The sequence below is a fragment of the Phacochoerus africanus genome, chromosome 4 (genome assembly GCF_016906955.1).
Source record: "Phacochoerus africanus isolate WHEZ1 chromosome 4, ROS_Pafr_v1, whole genome shotgun sequence".
Taxonomy (NCBI): Eukaryota; Metazoa; Chordata; class Mammalia; order Artiodactyla; family Suidae; genus Phacochoerus; species Phacochoerus africanus.
In genome coordinates, this window is record NC_062547.1 from 13532866 (window position 1) to 13553842 (window position 20977).

Here is a 20977-nt window from a genome sequence, read left to right on the forward strand (position 1 = left end):
CAAGGTTTTGTGAGAAGGCACACAGAAGGGAAAAATGTGTGTAACTGTTAGTGGGCATGGGTGGGGAAAGTGGAGAAGAAAAGCTATTAAAATGGAGATAATGAAGCAGAGAGTGCTGTGTTCGCCTTTTCCTCTTCCTGGGACCTTGGAAGACTACATTCCTCAGTATTTCTTCTAGGAAAGTTGGGCTCTGCAGCTCCATCCTCAGTCTGGCCAGTGCAATGTGGTTGGAAGTGACAGAAGCCCCATCCGGGCCCAGGCTTTCAATGGTCCCCGTGTTCCTCCAGTTCTCACGTTCTTGCCACAGTGATCTGGGAGGCCGTGTGTGTCTCAGGTGGCCTAGCTGCCAGGTGGAGGGGGCTGTCCAGCCTCCTTTCTTATATTATATCCTGAGATTTTGCAGTTTACTTGTTACCGTGGCAAAACCTGGCTTAGCTGAACACCTATGGAAAAGAAGGTGCCAACAAACTTAGTTTTCCCCAGGCCGTTGTGGCACAGAAGTCAAGATCCCAGAACATTCCTGTGATCCTACCCTCAGCCCAGCCTCCTGAGAGCTGGATTCACTGGGGATGCCTGTGGGACTCCTGGTTGGCCAATCCAGGACTGCTTCCCTCAGGTGTCTACTGGTCACGTCACCCCTAGGCTGCCCCTGGGGAAGTGTTACCATTCCATCCTAAGGATGGGGTGGGGGGTGAAGGCTGAGCAGGGAAAGGGGTGATGGGCCTGGTGTGGGGGAATCTTACTGCCCCTCCCCCTGGGGTGGGGGATCACTGGGGTGGGCCTTTGCAAGTGCCTACAGCTTGGTCCTCCCAAACTACTCCCCAGGCTGCCCCTACCCCATTTCCCGCACCTTCTATAGAGGGGCCGCCTCCACAAAGAGTCAAACTTGTTTTCTGCTAAGACCTCATGATCAGGCCTGTGCTCCAACCTTTCCAGAACATTTACTGGGAAGCAAGTGAGAAGTGAAATGTATAGGGAGTTCCTGCTAAGGATCTGGCATTGCTGTGAGCTGTGGTATAGGTTGTAGATGTGGCTCAGATCTAGAGTTGCTGTGGCTGTAGCTCTGATTCGACCCCTAGCCTGGGAACTTCCATATGCCTCGGTGCAGCCCTAAAAAGGAAAAAAAAAAAAAAAAAAAGAAGAAGTTGACTGTATACTCCAGGGCCCACCGAAGTCCCTTCTAATACCTAATTCTGTACCATTTGTAAAAAGAAGACCCATATTGTATATGCTTCAGGCTTCAGAAAACCTGGATCTGCTCCTGAGCTCTACCCTGGTGAGATTCCTGGGTCTCCACTGTGGAAAAGCCTAGAAATGGGAGGGGGTGTCGGGAGCAAAGGGAAGCAAGTGGGCTTGTCTTGCTCAACAGCCTTTGCAGCCGCCTGCTCCCACCTCCTTTCCTGAGCAGCAGGACACCTGGGTCTCTTTGGGCCCGTAACTGTATGAGTCCAGACAAGTCACTTTCCCTCTCTGGCCTCAGTGTGCTCTTCCATAAGCAAGAGAATCAGACAAGATGGTTCCTAAAACCCTTTTAGTTTCTGACATTAGAAGACCGACCATCTCATTAGGGCCCCACGGGGAAAGCCCTGCTGAACTCCTGCTGGCAGGGTGCAGGGTGTTGGGTCTTACTGGACCTTTTCATCATTGTGTTCCCAGGTCCGGGAATCCCATCCCACTCTGTGAGGGGGGCGGGGGGGGGGCGTGTCCTACACAGCTGTGCAGTGAGGGGCCCAGATGTGTGTGGGCACGTGGGGGTCCCAGAGAAAGCAAGAATGGCCCCTGCTCTGGCTTGGGCTGAGGGAAGGAAAAATTCACTGACAGTTACGCCTCCTGTTTCCTTCTGAATTGGGGACCCACTCTAGTCTGAGAAAGAGGCCCTGCACTGGGGTCTGGCTGGTTGCCCCTAAAATGGGACCTGCCGCATTCCTGGGGATGGGCTGGGGCTTACTTTACGAAGCCGACCCCAATCCTGGTCAAAGCAGAGGAGCCTGAAGCAGCAGCGCCGACACCTCCTGGGCGTTTGTTCTCTCCTTGTGGGGTGTGGGTGATGGAGTTAATCAGACCTGGGTTCAAATCCCAGCTCACTCAATTCCTGGCTGTGTGGCCTGGGGCAAGTGACTCAGTCTCTCTGAGCCTCAGTTTATCTTCAAACTAGGGAAACGAATCTCTACCTCGTAGCACTGTTCTCAGGATTAAAGGAGATAATGGGTGTGAAAGTGCCTGGCACCTGGTAGGCCTTGTGGCCGCTAGTTATTACTATTATTATCTCTACTCTGTGGAAGGGGGGGCAACTAGGTACCACTGCCCTGAGGGTCCTGGGAGGCAGACAGGGGTGAGGCAATGGGGTGCGGGTGAGACTGGGGTCTTGGCAGGGAGCACGACCTGTCTGTAAAGGATTGGTGGGGTCAGACACTTTGTGGGTGGCCTCGTCGGGTGAGCAGCAAAAAGGAGAGCCCCTCTCCCTCCCATACCACCCCCGCCCAGGTGGGGAGGCCTGGAGCCCAAGGCTGAGGGTGGGGCCCAGGGAAGAGGACTTAGTGGCCAATGGAGTAGGCCCCCGAGTCTGTGGACTGCTTCTCCTCCGTGGTCTGGTCACTGGGGTACACCGGGTTGGCCGAGGCTGTGATCTTCAGCGTGGTCTCGTTCACCTGCAGGCAGGAGGGCAGGCATGACGGCGCTGTGACTGTGGGCCCATCTGACAGCCAGCCGTCAGGGCTTTTTTTTTTTTTTTGTGCTTTTTTAGATCTGCACCTGTGGCATACGAAAGTTCCCAGGCTAGGGGCTGAATTGGAGCTGAAGCTGCTGGCCTACACCACAGCCACAGCAATGCCAGATCCGAGCCGCATCTTCAACCGATACCACAGCTCATGGCAACACCAGATCCATAACTTGCCGAGCAAGGCCAGAGATCGAACCCGCATCCTCATGGATACTAGCAGAGTTCGTTTCCACGGAGCCACAATGGGAACTGTGCAGTTAGAGCTTAAGGTCTGGTCACTAAAGGAGTTAGAGTAAGTCTGAGCAATCCTAAGATTCTTAAACCGGAGCTCACCTATAGCAGGACTTGTCCCACCCCAGAAACAGAGAGGGGACAATGTGTGGATGGGGACATTGACAATGATGACCACAGAGCCCCCAGGGCTCTCCACAGAGCCCATGCTTAGCCAGACTGCCTCTGATCCGGACCCAAGATATGCCCTGAGGCCCAGTGAACTGCCCTGCAAAGCCCCCAAAAGGTGAGCTCCTGAGAGCATCGGGCCCAGGTCCCCTCCCTGCCCTGCCGCTCTACCTCTCGAGATACGCGCCCTGGCCCCACTCACCTCCTCAAACTTCTTGGCTTTGTACTGGTCAGCGCCCTTGAGGAAGTTGAGCAGGATGATGTCACAGAGGACAGTCCCCTGGAGGAGGAAAGGCAGGGTGGCTTGGAGGAGCTGCAGGGTCGGAGTGGGGTGGCAGGAAGTGTGGGCAGTGGGCAGGCCTGCCCTCAGGCAGAGAGAGGTCAGAGTGGGGTGAGTCCCCAGGCCAGGGATCAGATCTGAGCCGAAGTTGTGACCTAAGCAGCAGTTGCAGCAACACTGGATCCTTAACCCACTGGGCCCAGCCGGGGATTGAACCTGAGCCCCAGGGCTCCCAAGACGCCACTGATCCTGTTATGCCACAGCGGGAACTCCCATCCAGGGGGTTTGCAGGGGCTTTACAGGGCTTTGCAGATGTCTTCAGGACCCGCCTCCCCGGCCCCTAGGGGTGAGCCCAGACTGAAATGCAGAGGGCGAAGCAGAGGGACTGTGGGGGTGTGGGGGGGTACTAATCCTTGGGGGTTGGGCTCTTTCCCTGCCTTGCCAGCCAGCTCTGTTCCTCATCCAGGCTCTGAGGTCTGAGAACCTGGGCGTCTCCTCCCCGCCTTCAGGGTGAGGAACAGGCACTTGGTAACAAGTGGGAGGCTGCCTCTGAGGCAGTGAAGGCTCCATGATTGGAGATGTTCATCGAGGGTGGACCCAGCAGGGTGGTGGTGGCAAGAGGCTGAGCTCACATTCTGGGCAGAAGAGAGTCACTCCCTCCCACCCCCGCCAGCCCGGCCTCCACTCTGAGCAGCCTCCTGTCTGAGCCTGGAGGGACTGAACTCACCACACCCACGGAGGTGAAGGCTGCCACGGAGCTGATGATGGTGGGGATGATGTTGAACTTGCCGGCCTGTGTGCGCAAAGATCAGGGCGAGTGAGCAGAAGGTCCAGCAGGGCTGGTGCGTCCTGAGGCTGAACCTGGACTCCCCGGCCTGGGAGATGGTGGAGCCAGAGGGTTCTTGATGGATGAGCAGACCCCACGTGCTATGGACATGTGATCAGAAGGGACCCCACCCCCTTGAGGAGCCTCTTCAGGGCCCAGGCTTGGTGTACCCCATCTGCGCAGAAGAAGGACTCACATTCCCGTATACCAGCACGTCGAAGCGGATGCCGAAAGCCTTCAGGAGCGTGCGGTACTCGCTGCCGTTCTCCATCTTGTAGTACTTGGCAAACCTGGAGGCCAGAGGGGGGTAGGTGGGTCCCACTGGGGGTTCCTGTCTCTCCTGCCTGGACCTTCGGGGTCCTCTAGAGCCCTATGACCTTCGCCCACTGAGCAACCCTTACTGATGGTTTGGTGGGACACCTGCCATGGTCCTCCCTGTGTGGTCAGCTGGTCCCCTGGACAGGCATCACCTCAGGGGCTTGTTACAAAGGCAGATTCCCAGGCTCTCACCCTGAACCCTTGGAATCAGCATCTCTGGAGGTAGAGCCCAGGACTCTGCCTTTTAAATAATTGCTCTAAATGATTCTGATCTATATGAAAGTTTGTGCCCTGCCAGACTCCAAGTTTCTCCTGCTCTGTTTGAGCATCCCAGGGTCCAGCAGGTGCTCCCCTCTCCACGGGCTTCTCAGCCTACTTGGGATCAAAGCCTGGTTATGCCACTTGCCAGCCATGTAACTTGGGCCAGTTATTTGACCTCTCTGAGACTCAATTTCCTCATGAGTGAGTGGGAGTAATACAGAAGTCCTGTATCAATGGGTTGTCATGAAACCACACCTGTCTGGGGTTGAGAACAGTGGCTGGGACAAAGTAGGCGCCCAGGAAACGGTCACTGGTGTTGGCTGTTGATACTGCTGAAGAAATTTCTAGAGCAGTTTATAGATTAGTTTAAAAAGATACTTTCAGACCCCTCATCTCACAAATCTGTAGGAGAAGGATGTGATTGCTCAATATTTATTCCTTATTCTTCTTCTTCTTCTTTTTTTTTTTTTTTTGTCCCACACCAGTGGCACATGCATGTTTCCAGGCTAGGGGTCCAATAGGAGCTTTCGCCGCCAGCCTATGCCACAGGCACAGCAACATTAGATCCCTAACCCATTGAGCGAGGACAGGGATTGAACTCTCATCCTCATGAATACTAGTTGGGTTTGTTAACTGCTGAGCCACGACGGGAACTCCTCGATTTTTCAAATAAGGCTCCCAGGGTTAAGTGACTGGTCCAGGGTTAACCAACTGGCTGTGACTCAGTGCTGGATTCGCCTGCCCTGTTCAAGAATTTCTCCTCTAGGGAGTTGCCACTGTGATGCCCCTCCCAAGGATGTTAGAATTTCAAACTGTCCTGCAGGGGAGCAGCAAGAACTCAGCCCAGGAGAGAAATAAAAGAGGCAGGAGGGTTAACAAGCACTCAAGGAAGAGCCACTTTACCTCCTAAATGTCCCTACAGTCTGCTCCGGCTGCCCCCGGGGAACTGTGGAGTCAGGCAGAAGTAAGCCCCAGCTCCACTACTTGCTGGTGGTGTGGGGCCTTTTATGCGACTTAGCCCCCAGGGTTTACTTGCCAGGTCTATCAAATGGGGGTGCCCAGGCCCTCCTTGCAAGACTCTTGGTGAGAGGAGGGACCACCGAGAACAGCCCATGGAGGTGTGTGCTCTCTGGATCTCACGCTGGACATCCTGCCTGCCCCTCTACACCCTGTCTCTGCCCTTCTCTGGGGGTCCCAGGAGCCTGCTCTTCAGAGATGGCTTCCACCTAGCTTCCTGCCCTCTGCTTCCAGTAGGGGTTCAGTCAGTGAGAGGCGCCCCCCAGGCAGCCAGAGGGCGAGAGGGAAGAAGAGTGGGGCGTTTAATCTCTTAGCTCCTCTGCTGGGCCTCTAACAGGGCTGACTTCCCACCTAGGGCCCAGAGCCTGTGGGTGGCCTGCCTACAGCCCCATCCCTCCCAGGGTCTGGGACTGCTCCCTCCCCCTGCCCTGCCACCTGAGAAGGTGGTATCAGCCCTCCTGAGGCCCCTCTGGTCCTTCCCCAGGCTTCTAGGTTCCTTTACCCTGCATGTATCTTTGCAAAGAGTCCGTTCATTCGGTCACCCTTTGGTTTTTTCTTTTTTTTTTTCTTTTTTTAGGGCTGCACCTGTGGCATATGGAGGTTCCTGGGCCAGGGGTCGAATCAGAGCTGCAGCTCCCAGCCTATGCCACAGCCACAGCAACGCTGGATTGTTAACCCACGGAAGGAGGCCAGGGATCAAACCCACATCCTCATGGATACTAGTCGGGTTCTTAGCCCGCTGAGCCACGACGGGAACTGCCATTCAGTCACCCCTTTAAGATCACTGACTGTTTCTTCCCAGGACACCCGCCCTCACTACGCCTCATTTTACAGAGCAGGAAGCTCAGGTCTCTAGAGGTTTATCTGGGTTGGGGGAGAAGTTCAGGAGGAGGGTAGCACGTTTTCTGTCTCTTTCAGTGCCTGGGCATAGCAGGACCCATGTGGCTCAATAAAGCACCTGTTACCCCATTAAGGCTATAAGAAAGCTGTAAACTATTTGGTGAGAAAAAGGTTTCTGGGGAGCCTGACCTGCGAATGTGTTTCTTGGGGGCTTTGGAGCTGGAGAGGGGGTGGAGGCGGGACAGGGGGAGCAGGATGATCTTCTGGAAAGTGAGACCCAGAGTAAAAATGAGAGCGCCCCCTGGAGGAGGCTGAAAGGACAACTACTGAACCCTAAGAACAAAGGCTTGGAGGACACGGAGAGAGGCGCCCGCTACACCCTCCTTAGAAATAAGCTAAGTATGGTCTGGGTGGCGGCAGCAGAGAGCTTCTCAGAGCAAAGCAAAATGCAGCCAACTCAAGTTGCACCAGCAGCAGAGTCAGACAGACACCAAGGAAGAAATCTTGTCAATAAAGATGCGGAGGCCGCGGAACCTAATTCTGCAAGGAGGCCTCTGGGGAGATTTTAAGCCAGTCTTCGAAAGAAGTACCTGGGAGGGGCTGAAGGCCCCTGGAAGTCTTCACTGTGGCTTTCAGGTTGGCCTGAGGCTAAGTATGAACCTTCAACACCTCTGCACCCACGTTTACAGAGCACCAGAGAAATATGCACATCTCTTAAGATAAGCCTCTCGAGTAACCTTACCAGGGCCCCACTGACCCATTTTTCAGGTGGAGAGGCAAGTGAGAAGGTACTTTGCCTGAGCCAGAATTCTGATCCTCACTTACAACTCCAAGGTCTGTGCTCTTACCCCAGAACTGTCCTGCCTCTGTGCTCTAAGTGGCCATGAAGAACACAGGCAGCCCTGTGCTGGATCTCAAAGCGTTTCTGTATTCCGTGTTCTGTCTCCTATCACTGGAGAATCCAGGCCCCTTGTCTGAGCGATATAGCAGCTGAGAGACGGAGGCCGGGCAAGGGTGGGAGGTGGGCCACAGATGTTCAGGGCAGGGTAGAGCCTGGGACCATGTCCTGAGGTCTACACCACCGTCCTGAGGCTGCCGCCATGAATCCTGCTCTGACATGGACTCGGGGAACAAAAAGTCAGCATCCTGGGCACTGCCGTTCAAAGCAAGGCTGGCTAAATTTATCTTGGGAAGGAATGTGAAGGGAACAGGGAGGAAAACCAAAGCGGACTTGGTTTTCCTCCAGCACCTGCCTTCCAAGAGGCAATAAGCATGATAAGATCATTATCTCATCACCACCCACCCTCGGAGGAGGCTTGGCAGGGACTGACTGGTTCTCTTCCCGGGCAGGCGGGAGGAGGAACAGCATTCAGGGAGGGAGGCCCAGGCTGCAGATGGGAGGCGAGGGGAGGATCTATGCATCCTGACTTCTGCCCTGGGTGTGGCCAGTGCGGGTCAGGGAATCCAGCCCAACCCTGTGGCAGAGACTGGTTCCGTGCTCACTGGAGTCTGGCTGATTTTCTCTCTTGGCATAGGGCTGAACCACATTTCCCAGCCTCCTTGCATCCTGCTGGGGCCCCATGACTGGTTCTTGTCAATGGACTGCGATGGAAGGGCAGAGATGTGGTAGAGCTTCCTCAGCCTCCCTTGTCTGGTGCTTGGGGGCCAGGGGAGAACTCAGGCTCTAGAGGAGACTGATCAGTAGGTGGCAGGAGCCTAGATCCCTGAATGACTGCATGGAGCTCCCCACCCATCCCAACCCACAGGGAACTGTGCCAAGAGCAAGACACAAACCTCTGTGCTAAGCCATTGAGATGAGGGGGGGTTGTTTGTTACAGCAGTTCACAAGATTTAGCTGACTGTTCCAAACTCCTATAACGTTATAGTCGAGAAGACTGAGGCTCAGGGAGAAGGAACATTTGTGAAAGAACAAAGAACGCATTCAAATTGGGAAGTAGGGAGTTCCCAGTGTGGCTCAGTGGTTAACAAACCCGACTAGTAACCATGAGGTTGTGGCTTTGATCTTTGTATGTTGCAGACTTGGCTCGCATCCTGAGTTGCTATGACTGCTGGGTAGGCTGGCAGCTACCGCTCCGATTTGACCCCTAGCCTGGGAACCTCCATATGCCACAGGTCGGGCCCTAAAAAGACAAAAGGCAAAAAAAAAAACAACCTGGGAAGTAATTCCAAACTATGACATTTGGAGTGGATAAGCAATGAGGTCTGCTGTATAGCACAGGGAACTATATCCATTCACCATTCATGGATGGAACACGATGGAAGATAAAATGAGATAAAGAATATATATGTGTGTGTGTGTGTATATATATATATATATATATATATATATATATATATAAATATAAAACTGGGTCACTTTGCTGTACAGCAGAAATTGAAAGAACATGGTAAATCGACTATAATAATTTTTTTTTTGTCTTTTTGCCATTTCTTGGGCCACTCCCACGGCATATGGAGGTTCCCAGGCCAGGGGTCGAATTGAAGTTGTAGCCACCGGCCTACACCAGAGCCACAGCAATGCGGGATCTGAGCTGCGTCTGTAACCTACACCACAGCTCATGGCAATGCCAGATCCTTAACCCACTGAGCAAGGCCAGGGATTGAACCTGCAACCTCATGGTTCCTTGTCAGATTCGTTAACCACTGAGCCACGACGGGAACTCCCTATTTTTTTTTTTAATTTGGGAAGTAATTCAAGACTCAACAGAGAGAGGGCAAATTCTAGTGATGCCACATTCTCAGGAATAACTTGCTAATAACCTGCTAATAACCTGGATGTGGTTCTACAGCTTCTTTTAACTTGCTTGTGTGTGTGTGTGTGTGTGTGTGTGTGTGTGTGTGTGTGTGTGTGACACATGCAGCATATGGAAGTTCCCAGGCTAGGGGTTGAAATGGTGCTGCAACTGCTGCCTGCTCCACAGCCACAGCAATGACAGGATCCAAGCCGCATTTGTGACCTACACCACAGCTCACAGCAATGCCAGATACTTAACCCACTGAGCGAGGCCAGGGATCGAACCCTCATTCTCATGGATACTAGTTGGACTTGTTACCACTGAGCCATGATGAGAACTCCTAATTTTATTTTATTTTTTTTGGTCTTTTTAGGGCGGCACCTTGGCACATGGACATTCCCAGGCTAGGGGTCAAATCATAGCTGTAGCCACCAGCCTGCATCACAGCCACAGCAACACAGGATCTGATCCACGTCTGCGACCTACACCCAGATCATGACAACATCGGATCCTTAACCCACTGAGCGAGGCCAGGGATGGAACCTGCGTTCTCATGGATATTAGTCAGGTTCGTTTCCACTGAGCCACAATGGGAACTCCCTAACTCGATTTTTGACCCTGGGCAAGTCACTTAACCTTTCTGAGCTTTTTATCTCAACTGAGAGGTGAGAGTAAAAAGAGCTACAGGAAGGATGAAATGAGATGGTGTCTAGATAAAGTGCTTAAAGCATGTTCCTTTTCTTTCTTATCCTGAAATCAAGGTAAAGTAAAATAATACTTAGATTTGTCTTCACCACTACACTCTCCTGTCTCCTGGAGATAGTAACATTAGCAACAGTAACAGCCAACATACACTGAATGCCTACTGTGTACCTGACACTGTACTAAGCTCTCTTCACCTATTAACACATACAACTGCCCCATGAAATTCAGTACTGCTGTGACTCCCATTTTACAGATAAGGAATCAGGATCAGAGGGGTTGAGCCACCTGTCTAAAGTCACACAGCCAATAGTCAGTGAAGATGGGATTCAAAGCCAGACAGTCCAGTTCCAGAGCCCACACTCTTGGCCAGTATTCTAGACTGCTCTTGTTGTTGTTGCCTGATTTCTGTTAGATCCTAGCTAATTTCTTTCAGTTCTCCAGCTGGGAACCCCTTTTGCATTTGCAAAAGGGGGTCTTGACACACAGAGTTATCCAGTGGGAGTAGAACAGAAAGCTGAGAAGAGCCATGAAGTGTCCAAAGAAGGACCCCCAGCCTCCTCTTCGGGGAAGGAGAAGGGGAAGGGGAGGGGATGAGCTACCGCATGCCTGGGCCCTGATTTCTCCCCAGTCCTCTGATTCCTAGCTCTCTGCCGTGGTCTTCACAGCTGGGAAGTGGTGCTGATGAGGATGATACTGACATTCAACACCTTGGCCTGGGGTCTCGGGCCCCGCCAACCTGGCCGGGTCCACCTTCCCAGCCTCACCTGCAGACCCCCTCACCGAATGCACATCATGCTACCCGCTTCCTGTATTCCCCAAACACACGCCATAGACAGAGAGTTCTGTGCCTTTGCCCATGCTGTTCCCCAACCCTCCCTTTTCCACCATGAAAACTCCTATTCATCCATTAGGGCCCAGCTCAGTGACTTATTTTTTCCACATTCAACGGATCTCTAGAGAACCCCTGCCCTGTGCCAGGGGCAGTGCTAGGCACTGCTGAGCCATCGGCAAGCTCTGCTCTCATGCAAGGACAAGAGATACGAATGAGTCATGCAATCCCATAAATAGGTAAACTCAGATGTTGGGCTAGGAAGGAAAGGAGTGCCACTCTCAGCACAGCTAGTGAAGACACTGGACTGGGGCAGTGGGTCAAGGAAGGCTCTTTGTGAAAGTGGCACAAAGGCTGAGACTTCGAGGATGGACAGATGAAAGGTAAGAAGAAGGTCAGAGCTGGGGCAGATTTCCTGCCTGAGGGGTCTGCAAGTCTTTCATGCAAAAGGATGTAGTGTTTTTGAAGAAGCTCTGACAGAGTCAGATGGAAGAGGCAGGGCTGGGTCCAGCTCACCCTGGCTGCCAGAGTCAGTGTGTGTCTCTTTTCCCATTTCCACATTCAGGGACTTCACGCTTTAGCTTGAAACTGACCATGGTGGAGTATTTACACCATGGAAATTGGCAAGTGCTACAGATCAGCGCTCTGTTGTTGTTTTTTTGAAGATGCTCAGTGTTTTATTTTGTTTGCTTGTTTTTGCTTTTTAGGACCAAACGTGCAGCATATGGAGGATTCAGGGCCAGGGGTTGAATTGGAGCTGTAGTCACCGGCCTACACCACAGCCACAGCCATGCCAGATCTGAGCCTCATCTGTGACCTACACTACAGCTCACAGCAACATCAGGTCATTTAACCCTCTGAGCGGATCCATGGATCGAACCCACATCCTCATGGATACTAGTTGGGTTCATTACCGCTGAGCCCCAACGGGAACTCCTCAGTGCTCTGTTTCTTTTTCCCCAGTGAGCTGGTTTACCAGTGTAGCGCTGAGACTGTACAAGCCCCCTGGGCTACCTGTCCTGTCTCTGCTGGGATCCAGGCCTTTCCTCCAGTACTCGCCACGACAGACTCTAGTTAATAACTGGGACTGTGGACTATGAGTCGGGTCTCGCTGTCCCTCTTTGCCCCAGGCCTAACCAGTGCAGCAAGGAGAGGGGTAAACACTTGCTGGAGGGATAAATGGATTTCCTGACATTCTTGACATCTCCTAGATAAAGCTTAGCAAGAGTGGCCTCTGGGTTTCCTCCTCCTGACTGGCATTTCTGCATTTCTCCCAATTCTTTAGGTGGAGCTGATATGATGTGATAACAACAGGCTGTTTCTCTCCCCAACAGAAACATTTAGATCTGACAGCTGGCTGAGCGGGAAGGTAGGTGCTATTGGCGGGAACCAGCTCCTACAGAGGGGAAATGTGGGGACAAGAAGCGGTAAAACGTAAAGTGGAGCGTGTACTCCTGCTGAGAACTAGGCTGGAGTCTTCCACTCCCATTATCTCACTGAGGCCGCACAACCATGGCTGCGCAGGATAGCTGGTGGCTTAGAGGCTCTGAAAGGAGACAGTCCTGGGCTGGTATCCCAGCTTTGCCACTTTTTTTTTTTTTTTCTTTTTAGGGCCACACCCGCGGCATATGGAAGTTCACAGGCTAGGGGTCGAATTGGAGCCACCGCCACAACGATGCCAGATCCGAGTTGCATCTGCAACCTACACCACAGCTCATGACAATGCCAGATCCCTAACCCACTGAGTGAGGCCCAGGATCGAACTCAAGTCCTCATGGATACCAGTTGGATTAGTTTCCAAGGTACCACAATGGAAACTCCCCAGCTGTGCCACTAGAATTAGCTGCATAACTTGGGTTACAGTGCCTCGCCCCCAGCCTCAGTTTCCGCAGATGTGACATAGAGACACAGCAATAGCGGCAGGCTTGTCGGAGAGGATTTGGTGAGCTGCTGGAGATGAAGGCTCTACTGCCCTAGCACAGAGCTTTCAGTGAGCATTATCTACCGACCACCTGACCACACTGTCCAGATTCGCAGGCTCTAGGGAAGCACTGAAACTCTCCTCTGGCCACAGGGCCTGCAAGGAGCACAGCTGGGATCTTAACTCAGGCCTCTGGAATCCAGAGCTTCCTGCCCACCCCCTGCTGCTTCCCTGCCGGAAGAGCCAGAAAGGAGAGTTCACTGCAGCCTGGGTCGGCAGGGAGCTTGTTCAGCTGGTGCCTGTGAAAACACCTCAGCTGTGGAGGCAAGCACAGCGCGCCTCTGACCATGACATGCCAGAACGATCAGAGGAGAGGACAGAGCCGACACCTGTCTGTGCTGAGCTGGGGGTGGGGAAGACAGAGAGAGGCACTGGCAGGGCTGGAGCCAGTGGGGTTGGGAGCCCCCCCTACCCCGCCAGCCCCGGATTTGAAGGAAGCAGGGCGATCACCCAGGGTGCTGACTGCCGCCCACTGACCCAACACCAGTGTGTCTCTGGTCGTGGCCTCCTGCGGACCGACCTCCACAGACCACATTCCTGCCCAGTTCCCCTCTGTTTGGTTTGTTTGTTTATGGACGAACCTACGGCATACGGAAGGTCCCAGGCTAAGGGTCGAATCAGAGCTGCAGCTGCCAGCCTACACCATAGCCATAGCAACGCCAGATCCGAGCCACATCTGTGGCCTACTCTGAAGCTTGCAGCAACCCTAGATCCTTAACCCACTGAGCGAGGCCAGGGATCAGACCCGCATCCTCATGGATACTAGTCAGATTCTTAACCTGCTGAGCCACAATGAGAACTTTTCCCCTCCAGTTTCCGGGGCGTTTGGTTAATGGGAGGCACTGGCCAGGGAACCAGAGGATGGGAAGGAGACTGAAGGGATATTTACCCCACCCACTGCTTCCCTGCTTTGCTGTGGTTCTGCCTGTGGCCATGGCTGCTGCTCCTTCCTGTCAAGGACCCTTGCTCTCAGTCAGGCTCCCACTCCTTCCACTGGCTGGGGGTCTAGGAATGGGAACCGCTCCCATGTTGCAAGGTCCTGGGTGTGTTTCTTCACAAAGCTGAGCGGGCTTTCCCCCCAGGCCCCTCACTGGACCCGTTGCTCTGTGACCAGACAGGATGCCCCCAAACGCAGGCCTGAATCAAACACTTCTGGAGCCTGACAGTATGGTGGGTGTGTGTGTGCCCATGTGCGTACATGCAGCGATAGATAAAGAATGAGTAAGTACAAAGTCAATTGCCACAATAAATCACTTGTCAGAGGCGCTTCTGCAGGGCCAAGTGGAAGCTCCATTCCACTGTGATATCTACCACAGGTCTATAAATAAGAGTGCGTGCTTCAGCAGCCCAAGCTTCCAAAGCCTTTCCTCAGACGCCCACATGCGCTGATTCAGACTTTTAGAGCTTGAAGGAGCCTTGGAGATGATCCCCTTTAACCAGCCCATTTTACGGAGGAGGAAACTGAGGCCCACGAAGGGAATGAGAGCTGTCAAAAAGTCACAGTGAGCACCTCTGGCAAGGCCTGAACCATAGCCTATACGTCTCCTGACCCACAGCCTGGGTCCTCCTTCTGCTTCACCTCTGCCTCCTCTTAATTATCCTTGGCTTGCCCCAGCATCAAAAGTTGCTCATGTAAACATTTCTTAGGGGGTTCTCCTTGTTAAGAATCCGACCAGTGTCCATGAGGATGAGGGTTTGATCCCTGACCTCGAGGATGTGGCGTTGCTGCAAGCTGCGTTGGAGGCTGCACGTGCGGCCTGAATTCAATCCCTAGCCTGAGAACTTCCACAGACAGCCATAAAATTTTTCTAAAACATGTTTTCTGTTTTCGTTTTTAGGGCTACACCTGCAGCATATGGAAGTTCCCAGGCCAGGGATTGAATTCATGCCACATCAGCAACCCACGCCACAGCTTTCAACAGTGCTGGATCCTTTAACCTACTGCGCCAGCCCAGGGATTGAACCCGCACCTCTGCAGGGACCCAAGCTGCTGCAGTTGGATTCTTAACCCACTGCACCCTGGCGGGGACACCTGTAGAAACATGTTTGTTATTTGGGTTCACGTTGATCATTTCTACTAGATTAAAAATTCCTAAAAAAAAAAAAAAAATTCCTTGGTCATAGAAACTCGGTATTGTTCACCTGTGTGTCAGCCACACAAAGCCCAGCATGAGATGTAACTGGAAGTTAAAAGAGATGCGCAAAGGCCTCCCCACCTTAGCCAGGAGAGGTTTCCTGCCGCTGCCTGAATACCGCCAGGGAGAGAGAGTCCCTACCTATGGGAGCCGCCCAACTCAGCTTTGGATGGCTCGCACCTTAGCAGTGCTTCCTCACGCTGAGCTGACATGTGCAGCCGTTGGCAGCCAACAATTGTTGGCTGAAGGGAGAAGGGTTTTTTATCACCATGTACAAATCCCTTGGAGGCGCTCAGACATCTGTTTAGAAACCATCCATCTCCCAGGGAGGGGTGGAAATTCCTTCCTAAAGCAGGGACACGTAACTGTTACAACAGCAGGAAAAACAGCAACAAACTTACAGGATCTGGTTGGACCTGTGAGGGAAGACTTGGGCCCGGAATTTGGGTGTCTAAGTGAAGGAGGTGGTGTTCTCAGCAAAGCTTTTTGCCTGGCGGGAAGTACTTTTGCCAGCTGAAATATACTGTTACAGTTGATCTGATACCGATGGGGAAATATCTCCTGGCAGGCTCGCTGCAAGGAGGTGAGGGAACATCCTCCCAGCGGGCTGGGACACTTCCCCTTAGAGAAAGGTCCCAAAGCCATATTGATTTACTTGTGTTCCAGGAACCTAATCAATTCCAAAGGCAGATATTTAAAATACGGGTTCTTTTACAAATTTAGCATTTTACTGTTGATTAATCTTTAAGGAGGCAGGGGAAAAATCACATGGACACAGAGTTAGAAGATGTCGCCGAGAGCCAGTTACTGGCTGTCTGCTCTTGCAGCATCTTTTTTTTTTTGCCTCAGTTTCCTCATCTGTAAAATGGGGGTAATCCCAGTGGTCTTACCAGGATACTCATGGCTGTGAGCCCAGGCTCTGGAGCCAGCCTGCCAGGGTTTGGATTCCAGCTCTAGCACTGTTTGCTGTTTGGCAACCTCTGAGCCTCAGATTTCCAGCTGTAAAATGTTCCCTCTTCAGAGACCACGGGATAATCCACATAAGAGCACTTGCTAAGTCCCGGGCTCACTGGTTAGTGCTCAATGAGAGTTAGCCAATATTTTCTACCTGTAGTGTCGGTTGTTGGGAAGACAGGCTGGACATGAACATGACAAAGGGCTGAATAAGTTCAGGATCACTCCAATTGCCTCGCCTCCCACCGTGAGCTAAAGAAAGTGAAGAGGAAAACAGATCGGGGAGATTTCAAGCAACTTCGCCCCATCCAAAAGGGCCCTGCACGTGTTCCTGTGGCAATGATGGAAAAGGCTGCTTTTTAACACATATTCTATGGCTTTTGGAAGGAGAAAAATCCAGATTGCAGAAAGAGCGATTAGAGCCAAGGGCGCACTTTGATTCCGTCTCTGTCAATTGGCCTAAGATCTTGCTGATCTGCACGTTGCAGCTTGGAAGCAGAGCATGCGCCAAATTTCAGAGCTTCACGAAAGCTGCCGTGGGTACGTTTCCAACGCTAAACGATCACTAGAAACACCTCCGGCACGAGGAACATCTAGCAGCTGAGCGGGTGTTTTTTGTCCCAGACACCAAGAGAGGAAATCCAAAACTGCATTGCCTTTTAGTAGCAAAGCTGTCTCAGGAACTCTCAGGAGAAACAAGAAATCAGACATTGCTAAATGCATCGTTCTGCTTGGGTCCGGCAAGCGGGACCAGAGGTATATTCTTGACGGCTGCCTTTTTTTTTCCCCGTAAGCAGTGAGATGGTAGAAGGTGTGCTTGGCTTCCTTCCTTCTATAACAACAGTGATAAATTTGGTTCCTGGGTTTGAGGACCGGTGCTCCTCTCCATTAGGCTGTATAATCTTGGGCAAATCTCAGTGTCTTTCTGAGTCTACCTTGGGGGTGCGGGGTGGGCAGTGAGCTGTAAATCTCGTCCAAAGCAGGTGTGAAAGAGCTTTGCAAATTCAACTCTAGAGGCTCTCAATCTGGGTGCAGGGATAAACTTTTTTTTTTTTTTTTTGGCCACGTCTGCAGCATGAAGAAGTGCCCAGGCCAGTGATCGATCAAACCCACACCACAGCAGTGACAACACTGAATGCTTCCTCTTAGGCCAGAAGGGAACCCTGGGGTAAGCTTTGAAAGGTCTTCGAAAATCCTAATATTATGCTGCATGAATATAAATGCAGAGAAAAAGGACAAACAAACACTTCCTGCCAAAGGAGCGAAACTGGGGGAAGAAAGGGAGTTTCCATGTCCTTCATCTGTAAGTATCTGGCTGGCTGGCTGGCTTGAATTCATTACTCAGAGGATGGATTTCACCTTATTTATAGAAAAAAGAATCCCCCCCCTTTTTGCTTGTTTTAGGGCCGCACCCACAGCATATAGAGGTTCCCAGGTGAGAGGTCGAATCAGAGCTGCAGCTGCCGACCTATGCCACAGCTCACAGCAACACCAGATCTTTAACCCACTGAGTGAGGGCAGGGATCCATCCGCCATCCTCATGGATACTAGTTGGATTTGCTTCCACCACGCCACAGTGGGAACTCCATAAAGTATCTTTGTAAAAAGAAACTGCGCACAAAATTGCCCACAGGTATGAATCCATCCGTGTATTTTTCTTGAGCAATCAAAGCTTTTGCCAGGGGCATGAAAGGGGCAGAGGCCTCCACAGGTGAAGCAGGGCTGTGGTTTTACATAAGGGAAGTTGTCAGGCCTCGAGAACTGGTTGTCTCTCATCACGCTCCTCCCTGGCCCACCCTGAGCCCTGCTGCCTCGGCTTTGCTTCTGGCTGTGACCTCAGCAGGGTCACAGCTCCTGTCAGGGGGTCCCTCCTCCCAGCTCTCTGTGTCCAGGTGCCAGGAGCTGCTTCCTGCCCTCGTCCCTTCAGAGCTGCATGGTCACCAATGTTCTGTTACTGCCTCCAGACACTACACCATCATTTGTGGTTTCTCTCTACTCCCTTGAAACAGTCCCTTTATTCAAATTCTCCTCAAATTACCCAGTTTGCATGAGCCATCTGTTTCCTGCTGGGACCCTGACTGATACCGTATTTGAAGTTTGTATCATCTCTGCCTAGCCACCGACACACGCTCCCGTAGATTCACTGACACACTGGCACACACTCACCTACTCACACAGCTGACACACACATCCACTCACACCCAACCTGCCCACACTCCCTCACAAACACGCACGTGCGCACACATGACTGCTCAAGGGCAAACTCACATGCAGCACTCACACAACAACGCCACCTGCTCCCAGCACTTTGGGGGAACGCGGTGCCCTGGTTAAAATCCTACTCTGCTGAACTGAGGGTGCCCTTGCCTGTCACCCTGCGCACCATGGAACTGGTGACCCTTGCTGGATGAACCCACCAACTGCGTGTTCTCAAAGTACTTGGAAAGGGGTGTCATAAAAACACCAAATTAAAGTGGCCCCCGGCATCCTGAGCCATGAAGAATAGACCGAGGAGGTAAAAATAAAATCTTGCGCCAAATTTCATGTAGGGACCGATGGAAACCTTCAGGAGATCAGTCAGATAAGGAGGAACTTAGAGGGACAGCTACCAGGTGCTTTGGGTGGGAGTGGAAGGGGGACAGATTTTAGCTGAAAATGAGGTCACCTTTCCAATAATCGGAGCTGTCAGTGATGGACAGGCCATCTTGGCAGGGGACGGGGAGGGGGCTGCACCACAGAGAGACCGATGCAGGAACTGGGAGAAAATGACCTCTTAGGCTACTCTAAGATGCATCCATGACCCCAGGCGTCATCATGTCTTCCTTTGGAGGGTCTGCTTCCTCATCTGCTTTTTCGTTTGTTTGTTCTTTGCTTTTTTAGGGCTGCACCCACAGCATATGGAGGGTCTCAGGCTAGGGGTCTAATTAGAGCTGTAGCCGCCGGCCTACACCATAGCCATAGCAACACGAGATCCGAGATTCGTGTACAACCTAAACCACCGCTCACGGCACAACACCAGATCCTTAACCTGCTGAGCGAGGCCAGGGATCAAACCCATGTCCTCATGGATACTAGTCGGGTTTGTTAACTGCTTCCTCATCTGTTAAATGACCACCTTAGTCTAGGTGTTTTCGAAGGGTCTTCAACAGCTAAAAACTCTCCAGGTCTCTGATGCTGCAGGCCAAGGTCCTCAAAGGCTTGGGGCGGGGGTGGGGGGTGGCATTTGGAAAAGGAGCTGCAGAAGTAACTAGTGATGGAAGCGTGAATCTCTAGCTGCCTCTGGATGTCTGGAGTTTGCAGATTAAAACAAGGCTGACTTTTGGCTGAATGAGTCCATGTCCCCCAGAGCAAAGAGCAACAGCAGGATGTTGGCAAGGAAGAAAAAAAAAAAAAAAAAAAAGGTCTGGCCTCTGTTGGAGCGGGAGAAAGAGATTAATTTGCTTGGGAGACAAAAGGCCAGGGTAGGGATGGTGCCTGAGCAGCTGCTAATCTTTTCGCCTCCTTGGCCCTCAGATTCCTCAACTTTAAGTGGCGGATGAAAGTGTCCACCACACTGATGGCGTTTTTCTGAGGCTGAACAAAGGTGACTGTCCCGAGCCTTCCTAGTTGGGATGGAAAGCAGCCAAGAAAACAGGTTTGCAGCAGGTGCCCATGCTTCCTGGCTCTGTGACCTTGAGAGAATTACTTAAGTCAAAAGCCTCCTTTTTCTCATCTGTGAAATGGGGGCACCGAAGCCCTTTCCCCGGAGCGGGGGGGAGGTGTTGGGGAGGAACTGTAAGCCAAAGCACACAGGAGGCTCTGCACATGGGGCGGCCAGGATGGGGCCTCTAGCAGAGAGCTTTGAGGGTGTCTACAGAGCAGACACATCCTTTTTTTTTTTTTTTTTTTTTTTTAGGGCTGTACCCACAGCATGTAGAGGTTCCCAGGCTAGGGGTCAAATTGGAGCTGTAGCTGCTGACCACAGCCACAGCCACATCCATGGGGGATCTGAGCCATGTTTGTGACCTACACCACAGCTCACGGCAATGCCGGATCCTTAACCCACTGAGCGAGGCCAGGGATCGAACCCTTGTCCTCATGGATACTAGTCGGGCTCACTAAGCACTGAGCCACGACGGGAACTCCTAGAGCAGACACATCTTAGAGCATTTTAGGAACTGTGCTGTGGAGGGGCTGAACCTGGCTATGACCCTTTATCTCTATCCGAGGATCTAGAAAGGTGGCCTGAAGCCTCCTTGTGGGGGCCTTTAGCTTAGCCTTGGGTGTCTGAGTGGTGCCAGCCACTTGAAGGCAGCGTGAGGGCAGTGGGTGGGCACCCAGGAGAGGGACTGGAGGGAGCTTGGGCAGAGCCCTCTGCCCGCCACGGCCTCAGAGATTCCCCCTCGCCCAGGCTACTTCTCAGACCCTCTGGAAACTCAAATCACAAGGGTAGAATCCAGCAGCTTTGCCTCTTCATACTCCAGCCCAGAGGTCTGGGGTGAGGGGCGGGTCACCTGGGACCCACACCTCTCAGGGGGTTTTCCTTGGGCCCCTGGGGATTACATTGCGGGGTCCTTAGAGACCCCCTAACTTGTCTCTCCACATATAACCCCAGCTTATTTAGGACCTGGTCTGTCTTGTGTCCTGCTGTGTCTGGGGTCGTAGGGGCAGTGTGTGTGCGTGTGTGTATATGTGCGCGCGCGCACGTGCACAGGCCAAGGCACTACAAATTTGCGAGAAAGGACTCCAAATCAAGTCTTCTATTTAAATGAAAGACTTTGTTCTAAAGCTGTATGAGACCAAGAGTTGGGGTCTTCATATTAGCTGTATTCTTCATAAGCTCTCCTTTCAAATGAGCAATTTGGAGGATTGAAGAATTCCCCATGGCCAGAGGGAAGTTATGCAGAGGAAAGCTTGCATTTTAGATCACACGAATTTTATTAATACGTTACTATTTTAAGCCATCGTACAAATACCC

The 20977-nt window shown here is 52.2% G+C and overlaps 1 protein-coding gene across 1 annotated transcript in view; it reads right to left on the reverse strand.

The window, feature by feature from the left end:
* Nucleotides 1–1517: 1517 nt before the first annotated feature.
* Nucleotides 1518–20977, reverse strand: part of P2RX3 (purinergic receptor P2X 3) — a 33653-nt gene continuing 14193 nt past the window's right edge. The window contains exons 9-12 of the mRNA XM_047775703.1: nucleotides 4421–4514; nucleotides 4126–4191; nucleotides 3321–3398; nucleotides 1518–2648 (exon numbers count right to left, since the gene is read on the reverse strand). Coding sequence (XP_047631659.1) covers nucleotides 2535–2648; nucleotides 3321–3398; nucleotides 4126–4191; nucleotides 4421–4514 — 352 coding nt within the window. The 3' untranslated portion in view covers nucleotides 1518–2534. The remainder of the gene's footprint in view (nucleotides 2649–3320; nucleotides 3399–4125; nucleotides 4192–4420; nucleotides 4515–20977) is intronic.